Here is a 9,576-nt window from a genome sequence, read left to right as displayed (position 1 = left end):
GCTCACAGCAGTGCACCTTGAGAGGTGATAATACCAATCTGTAAACTGGAGGGAGGGAAAGGATGTTGCTAATGGGAGATGTTCAACTAATGTCTAATCAAATGCTATTTAGGCAGCACTGTGCTAATTGTCACTGTCATTATACCCCGCCACTCAGCCTCTTTATTATAGAGGAGCTTGATAGTTCCAACGAGTAGTTTCTGATTGTCAGAATTAAGGGTGTTTTCCTCTCCATCTCTCTCAGGTCCAGACCACGACCATGTGTATATCTGTGAGTCTGAGTGGATTTGTGGTGCTGGGCTGCATGTTTGCCCCGAAAGTCCACATCATCATGTTCCAGCCACAGAAGAACGTCGCCAGTCATCGGCTGAACCTGAACCAGTTCAGTGTGAGCGGGCCGGCCACTAGCTACGCTTCCCAGGGTGAGAATTGCACACAAAATAGCCAAACCATCAACGTTAAAATTCTCACTGTTTAGCTCAAGTACAGCCACAAGATGTAAACAATAATAATAGTAATTCCGTAAACCCTAAAACTCTACGGCCTCGTCCACACTAAAAGGTTTTAGTTTGTAAGCGCATCTTTTTTTCACCATTTCTCAGGCGGCGATTTTTGTCATCGAAAACGGAGCTTTTTGAAAACGGAGCTCTCCTAAGTGGATCAATCGGAAAACACCGTCTTGGCATTGTAGTGCGGACAGGGAACATGGATATATCTGAAAACGATGACGTTTTTGTTGTCATGTGACGCAGTCATGTGATCCATTCAACCAAAACAATCAAGATGATGGTCCGTGTTATAGCGGTATTTAAAGATGAATGTTACTTTGTACAACCTTGACTTTGCATTCATTCAAAGGTGACCGGACGTTTACTCTGAATTGGTGTCCGGCGATGGAAACGAGGATAATTGCGTTTTAGGCGTATATGCAACAGCAATTTTTTCATGCACAGTAATGGGATTTAAGCATTTTCATAAGTTTCGGTGAGGACGAGCAACTGTTGGAAAATGCATAAAACGAAAGTGGGGGGGGGGGGTATCTTGGCGAGTATTGACGCTGAGTCGTGAGTTTGAATCCAGGGCGTGCTGAGTGACTCCAGACAGGTCTCCTAAGCAACCAAATTGGCCCGGTTGCTAGGGAGGGTAGAGTCACATGGGGTAACCTCCTCGTGGTCGCTATAATGTGGTTCTCGCTCTCGGTGGGGCGTGTGGTGAGTTGTGCGTGGATGCCGCGGAGAATAGCGTGAAGCCTCCACACGCACTACGTCTCCACGGTAACGCACTCAACAAGTCACGTGATGAGATGGGCGGATTGATGGTCTCAGACATGGAGGCAACTGAGATTCTTCCTCCGCCACCCGGATTGAGGCGAGTCACTACACCACCACGAGGACTTTGGGAATTGGCCGTTCCAAATTGGGGAGAAAAGGGGAGAAAAAAAAAGAAGAAACAGGAAAAAAACAGAACTGTGGAAAGAGCGTTTCGAAAACGAAAACACTGTTTTCAAATGTATCCTGATTCATGTCGACGTAGCCTAAAACAACCATAAAAACAACAATTTAAACAACATAACTGCTAAAATAACACACACATTTAACAGAAGAATTCATGCAAGTGCTCTTTTGCTTAAACCCTCCAAAAATTGCCCCCATTCACTTCCATTGTAAGTGCCTCACTGTAACTTCCACAAGTAGGGATGATTCGAAATTATTATAATATATTTATTTTAATGACTGGTCAAGTAAAATATCTTGTTTTAAAAATATTTAGATATTTTCACTGTAAGACAAGACAAAAATGCTAAATATTATTATTATTATTGTTATTATTATTATTTGTTTTTTATATATATTATTATTTTATTTTATTTTTTCAAATACATTTTGTACATGTGGTACAAATAAGCCCCTTTGAAAAGTAATATTGGTTTCACTAGAGTAAAATTGTGAACGTGACAGTAGCATTTGTGGTAATAACCTTGGTTTTCAAATTATCTTTTTTTTTTTTTTTTTTTTGGCATAATGGTAAAAACAAATACATTTATTTATTTTTTTACCATAGTTTTAATTCTCCTATATTATTACTACAGTTTTACCCCAAATATTAAGGTTAAAATACTGCTACTGTAGTAAAATGATGGTTAATTTCCATAAAGAATGGATAAAGCAAGTGAATGCCAAACTTTATGTTCAGGAACACAATACATATTGAGAATTAGTGCAAAAGTGTTGTTAGGGACCGTAAAAATATTTCAGAAAATAAATGTCCTTTATTTATCCATAGGCTTTTACAATTGGTCAATAAAACAAGTGAAGAACCCCCAGAAATCACGTCTTTTTGCATGAGCAAGCTTCTTCGGGGAATGTAAAAATGCCATAAAATTATTAATGTATTCGAACTGACTTAAATGCATAAATGTGCAAAATTGCAAACTGTGAAGAAATCAAATCCTACACACATCTCTCTATGGAAGAACAAACCACAAAAACAGCAGGAAAGGAGAATACACTGCAAACGAATTCATTTGCGCTCTAAACAGATGTGACGTGCAAGGCCAAACGAATGGCAACTCTCCGCTGTGCTTACACAGGCAGTTTGTAGCGATTACAACTCTTTGATATGCCAATTTACACTCAGGGTTTTAATGTCAGCATCGTCACAGTGCAGTTGTGAAAGAACCCGCGGGAAAGGTGCGGTAGGGACGGAGGTAATAAGCCTTATGTGCATAGACAAGAGCTTCTGCACTTATGCATAATTCATAAGCCCCAGAACAGATCAGGTAAACAGTTTCATCTTTATTTACATTTCTTCTGTTTAATAAATAGCATGACAGACACTGCAAAACATAGAAGACACTGCGGAGATCACATACTGATAGAGAAACGAGAGAATGGGGAAAAAGCATGTCGGTGAACTTTGTAATATATATATATATATACACTCACCTAAAGGATTATTAGGAACACATACTAATACTGTGTTTGACCCCCTTTCGCCTTCAGAACTGCCTTAATTCTACGTGGCATTGATTCAACAAGGTGCTGAAAGCATTCTTTAGAAATGTTGGCCCATATTGATAGGATAGCATCTTACAGTTGATGGAGATTTGTGGGATGCACATCCAGGGCACGAAGCTCCTGTTCCACCACATCCCAAAGATGCTCTATTGGGTTGAGATCTGGTGACTGTGGGGGCCATTTTAGTACAGTGAACTCATTGTCATGTTCAAGAAACCAATTTGAAATGATTCGAGCTTTGTGACATGGTGCATTATCCTGCTGGAAGTAGCCATCAGAGGATGGGTACATGGTGGCCATAAAGGGATGGACATGGTCAGAAACAATGCTCAGGTAGGCCGTGGCATTTAAACGATGCGTAATTGGCACTAAGGGGCCTAAAGTGTGCCAAGAAAACATCCCCCACACCATTACACCACCACCACCAGCCTGCACAGTGGTAACAAGGCATGATGGATCCATGTTCTCATTCTGTTTACGCCAAATTCTGACTCTACCATCTGAATGTCTCAACAGAAATCGAGACTCATCAGACCAGGCAACATTTTTCCAGTCTTCAACTGTCCAATTTTGGTGAGCTCTTGCAAATTGTAGCCTCTTTTTCCTATTTGTAGTGGAGATGAGTGGTACCCGGTGGGGTCTTCTGCTGTTGTAGCCCATCCGCCTAAAGGTTGTGCGTGTTGTGGCTTCACAAATGCTTTGCTGCATATCTCGGTTGTAACGAGTGGTTATTTCAGGCAAAGTTGCTCTTCTATCAGCTTGAATCAGTCGGCCCATTCTCCTCTGACCTCTAGCATCAACAAGGCATTTTCGCCCACAGGACTGCCGCATACTGGATGTTTTTCCTTTTCACACCATTCTTTGTAAACCCTAGAAATGGTTGTGCGTGAAAATCCCAGTAACTGAGCAGATTGTGAAATACTCAGACCGGCCCGTCTGGCACCAACAACCATGCCACGCTCAAAATTGCTTAAATCACCTTTCTTTCCCATTCTGACATTCAGTTTGGAGTTCAGGAGATTGTCTTGACCAGGACCACACCCCTAAATGCACTGAAGCAACTGCCATGTGATTGGTTGATTAGATAATTGCATTAATGAGAAATTGAACAGGTGTTCCTAATAATCCTTTAGGTGAGTGTATATATACACACTACATTTTAAAATCAGATGATTGCAACACACTCACAACATTTGTGTGTCATGCCAATCTAGCATGACACACAAATGTCATGCCATGTCATGCCAATCTAGCACCCGCACTCTCTGCTTATTCGGCCATGCACTTGAAATCCAGGCAGTATGTGGTTTGAAGTTGTCCTGCTGGAAAATTCAGGGACATCCCTGGAAAAGACAGCACCTGGATGGCAGTGTATGCTGCTCCAAAATGTTTATATATCATTCTGCATTAATGGTGCCCTCACAGACCCACATACATGATATAAACGGGCTTTTAGACCTGAGGCTAATAACAGCGTGGATGGTCCTTTTACATTTACAATTAACATTTAATGTTTTGTGCGCTCATCGAACCACAAAATATGATCACACTGTTCTACTTACCATCTAAGATGAGGCCGAGCCCAGAGAAGTTGGCAGCACTTCTGGACAGTGATGATGTACGGCTTCTCCTTTACATAGTAAAGTCTTAACTTGCATCTGTGGATGCAGAGGCGAGTGCTGTTGACTAACAAAGGTTTACTAAAGTAATCCCAAACCCATGTTCATATCATCCATTTCAGATGAATGATGTTTTTCAGTGACGTCTGAGAAATCAGAGATCATGTGCATTCAGAAGTGGATTTTTGTCTTGAGCTTTGCGCACCGAGATTTGACCAGATTCCTTGAATCTTTTAACTATATTGTGCACTATAGAGGATGAAATGCCCCAAATCCTTCCAATTTGTCTTTGGGGAACATTATTCTCAAGGCACTAGATTATTTACAAAGGCATCAGTTGGCTCGACCCATCCCGACCCATCCTTGCTCTTGAAGGACTAGGATTTTTGGAGGCTCCCTATATACTATACCACGACTACCGCACTTATTTCACTTATTTCCTGGGGCGGCTGTGGCTAGGGCAGTTGAGCAGGTCGGCGGTTTAATTCCTGGCCCACATGACTCCACATGTCGAAGTGTCCTTGGGCAAGACACTGAACCCCAAGTTGCTCCCAAAGGCAGGCTAGCACCTTACATTTACATTTACATTTATGCATTGGGCAGACGCTTTTATCCAAAGCACACGCACTTATTACAGGGACAATTCCCCGGAGCAACTTGGAGTTAAGTGTCTTGCTCAAGGACACAATGATGGTGACTGTGGGTATCGAACCAGCAACCTTCTGATTACCAGATTACCAGTTATGTGCTCTAGACCACTACACCACCACCAATCCACCTTGCATGCAGCTCTGCCATCATTTGTGTATGAGTCTGAATGGGTGAATGGGTCACAGTGTAAAGCACTTTGCTAACCGCTAAGGTTAAAAAAGCGCTATATAAGTGCAGACCATTTACCATTTACCATTTTTACCTTCTCGAAATTAACTTGTGCTCCGAATGTGACATGGACCAAAGCATTTACATAATAGTAGTTTTACTCCAATTAAAATCAAACTTTGAAAATGCATATAACCGTACTGACTGGGCTAACATTATGCAATAAGTCTCCTTGGTTTTATGAAAGAAATTAAGCCACACAGGTTTTGGCATGACATGAGTAAATGATGAAAGATTACATTGTTTTTGTGCGGAAAACTTTCATCTAATTTTTCCTCCTCTCTCTCTCTCTCTCTCTCTCTCTCTCTCTCTCTCAAGCTTCTGTCAGCGCTCACTTCGTTCCAACGGTGTGCAACGGCAGAGAGATTGTCGACTCCACTACTTCCTCTCTGTGACCCCGCCCCTCCTTCAAACCCCTGCTCCTTAGCGACTGTTAGCCAATCAGCACACATTGTGCTCCACCCAAGAACTAGGTCTGCCTAAAGTGTGTAGAAAATGTGTATTATTATTATTATTAAATTATTTGTAGGGCTTGTTGTAAATATTAACTGACATTGTTGTAGAGAAACAAAAGAACAAAAAACATCTTTTTAGAGAAATTTTGGAAACGTTTGTTTTGATAGCTTTATTATGTATGTCGTAATTGGTCATGATGTGATGATATAAAAGTCGAAGCGGTTTTTGATGACTGACAGATGGGCTCCGCCTGCAATACTGGACACAATGTTTTGGTCATTGTCTTTTGTAGGCCTCATTGTAATAACATATACTGTATGTATTTCTATGTTGTGTATTTTGTACAGAATCTTAACCGATGGTTTTAACAGCACAAGTGGACAGTTTTAGAGTTTATGCTGGTCAAGAGCAGTTCAAAACATTCACGCCTCAAATTTCACGTCGTCTCGTCACAGGCAGAGGTTTCAACATCATTGCAGTAAACAGTCTGAACACCTGAAAGCAGTTTACATGAACTGCACCTCTTAAAGCAGCACGTTCGGATGGCTGTGCACAGATTTGCAGTGCTATGTGGCTTTATACATGTACATTGCCTGTGACGAGAAGTCTTCGAAAGACTAGGATATTGAGCAAGTGAGGTATGGTGCATCTGAAATGATATTTTAACATTGGCATAAAACTCTTTTCACTGACACGGTGCTGCAGGCCAATATGGAACCATTTAGTACATTTCATCCAAAGCAAAGGCGGATAATGTTCACATCAAATATACTTATCAAAATAGCAACAACTCAAAACACAAAATGAAACTACATGGTACTACTGTAGATTGCGCATAATGAACGAATCGGTCCACACTTTAACACAATGCAACTAAAGATGCACCAATCCAATATCTGGTTCAGTATCGATACTGATGTTTTTAGATGTCTTTTGACGCCGTACGAGAGCTTTGCGAATTGCAAAAGGAACCAGAGGGGCATTTCACCACCATTTTGAATGAGAAGAAATAAAAACTACTGTGAACATCACACAGAAATTCAGAAGGTCTTCCTGGAGTATTACGCAAAAACTAAATTAATTAATAAATTATTTAAAAAAGAATTTGTAAAAACATTTATTAAAAAGCTCATTTTAAAATCACAACTGAAGTTTGATTACTTTTGTATATTAAAACTCTATTTAATACTACTACTAATAATAATAATAATTATTATTAAAAATACCAATAATAATTACAGTAATAATAATAATAACAATTTTATTATTATATTTTTAATTTTTATTGATATATTAATTATAATAATAATAATAACAATTATTATTATAAAAAATAATTATTTTTTTATTGATATACTAATAATAATAATACATTAATAATAATTATTGTTGTTTTTATTAGTAATATCAATGAAAATAAATAATAATTATTATTGTTGTGGTTGCTAAAATTAATTTTATTATTATCAGTTATTGTTATTATTATTGCTGTTATTACTTATTATTGATATAATAATAGTAATAATAATAAATTCATAATAATTATTTTGTTGTTATTATTATTATTGTTATTACTTATTATTATTGATATAATAATAGTAATAATAATAATAAATTAACAATGATTATTGTCGTTTTTATTATTATTGTTATTACTCATTATTATTGATATCAGTAATAATAATACATTCATAATAATTATTTTTGTAATTATTATTATCAGTTATTATTATTATTATTGTTATTACTCATTATTAATGATATATTATTAGTAATAATAATAAATTAACAATAATTATTGTTGATTGTATTATTTATATTAGTTTAATAAATAATAATAATTATTATTATTTTCATTAATATTATTATTATACAAATTACAATCATTTTTAAGTTGATTGGATTACAAACAGTTACTGAATGTGAAATTGTGAATGAAAAGTGGACTGATATCCTCTCACAGCTGAATGGACAAACAGTCCAGATACAACGCAGAAAAATAAACTGGCTTCACTGAAGATGGAAAATTAGTGGAATTACTGCTGCATTATTCAGTAGACTTGCTAACAAAGTTTTTTCTTAACAGGAAACACATTTATGTTGCATTTATTTTCCTTATTTCATAATGAAATAATGTGTAGAGTTTTGTGTTTCTTTACACAAAAGAATACTCCAACAGTTCCACACAGTGAGTCTGAACTGATTAACAACAACAACAACAACAACAACACTGATACTGGATCGGGATTGGCCAATACGGAGAGTTCAGGTATCAGGAGAGAAAAAGTGTTACCCGTGCATCCCCAAATCAATGCACAGTTGACAAACACGTTTCTATTTTTGTCTTTTTGTGCAACTAGGCTGGTTAATTTTCCTTGTCCGTCTGAAATAAAATGGTATTTAAATAAACATCATTATGCAGGAAAAAAAGCATCGTCATTGAAATATTTTTAGCTTTCAAAAGGTCTTCCTGCAGTATTTTGCCAAATTGAAATAAACAAATTCACGACTGAAGTATACGATTACTTTTGTATATTAAAACTCTGATAGTCTCTCATTAAAGCCATTCAGAAGTAGACGTGCATTCTGACTAAATACATTTATTAGCATGCAACATGCCAAATCGCAATAAAATAATAATAATAATAATTTACTTATGTTTCGCCAATATCTGATTTTTTGGGAGGGTTCAGAATTAAATAACTGTGGATGGTAAAAGTATAAGTTCTTATTTTAACATACTTAACCTTTAAAAAAAGTAAAAAAGATATAAAATTGAAATACAACTAGCATCATCAATTACAGCACCGTTGAAGCCAGTGGATCTACCACAGAGCACCGGCTCCAACATGAGCACCATTTTGGTGTAAAAGGGGTACAAATGGGTCCCGTTTCTAATGAGTGAAATGCTTTGTGATGCAGTGAATGTAAATGTACTCTGTTGTTCTATATGGGCTCGTTGTGCCTTATCATTTGTCCAACAAGACGTTCCTCAGCGCTGTTGCGCAAGAGGGGCCCTGGCCATTTTTTACATCTTTTTTTACATTTCCGAAGTTATATACATTTCTATGTTTTTTGTGTTTGTCGCTTGGTGGAGGGAGATGCTCCGCTTCTTCAAGACATTTAGAAAGAGATAGCTGTCAAATGTTGCTTGTGTTCAGCTCGGGGCCGTCACTGAGGGCCTCTAGGGATTCTGCACAATATCACGTTTCCAAATGCAAGTGTCAAACTGTATCATGTCATTGCAGGAACACCCATACTTGACAGTCATAAAAAGATTTAGTAAACAAACATGTAACAGTAACCTAGAAATGCTAAAACTCTCAACATGCATATTTTATCAGCAAGGGCAAAGGATGTCACTTGCTTGTCAATAAACAGCACCAGGAGGTGAACGTGCTCAAGGGAACAACGAGTACACTTCCATTATACACAGATGCAACCCCATGTGTAGTGTGCTTCCTGGGTCATTCCTTGTCAACTGAACCAGTGGTCCCTGCCCCAAAATTGTGTTTTTGATCATACTTTTAATGGTAAAAGAAATGCACAAAAAAAATTCCAAAGAAATAATATTAAATGCCATGAATCAATATTTACAGAGTAAT

The 9,576-nt window shown here is 37.6% G+C and overlaps 1 protein-coding gene across 2 annotated transcripts in view; it reads left to right on the top strand.

Moving 5' to 3' along the window:
• Positions 1-7,146, top strand: part of LOC127622733 (metabotropic glutamate receptor 3-like) — a 71,026-nt gene extending 63,880 nt beyond the window's left edge. For both annotated transcript variants that reach the window (XM_052096791.1, XM_052096790.1), the window contains 2 exons: positions 245-422; positions 5,834-7,146. In XM_052096791.1, the coding sequence (XP_051952751.1) occupies positions 245-408 (164 nt within the window). In that variant the 3' untranslated portion in view covers positions 409-422; positions 5,834-7,146. The remainder of the gene's footprint in view (positions 1-244; positions 423-5,833) is intronic.
• The last annotated feature ends 2,430 nt before the right edge of the window (positions 7,147-9,576 follow it).

Source organism: Xyrauchen texanus, chromosome 29, assembly GCF_025860055.1.
Source record: "Xyrauchen texanus isolate HMW12.3.18 chromosome 29, RBS_HiC_50CHRs, whole genome shotgun sequence".
In the NCBI taxonomy this organism is placed as follows: Eukaryota; Metazoa; Chordata; class Actinopteri; order Cypriniformes; family Catostomidae; genus Xyrauchen; species Xyrauchen texanus.
Note: the sequence above shows the minus strand (reverse complement) of the source record. Positions and strands in the feature narration are given on the sequence as shown.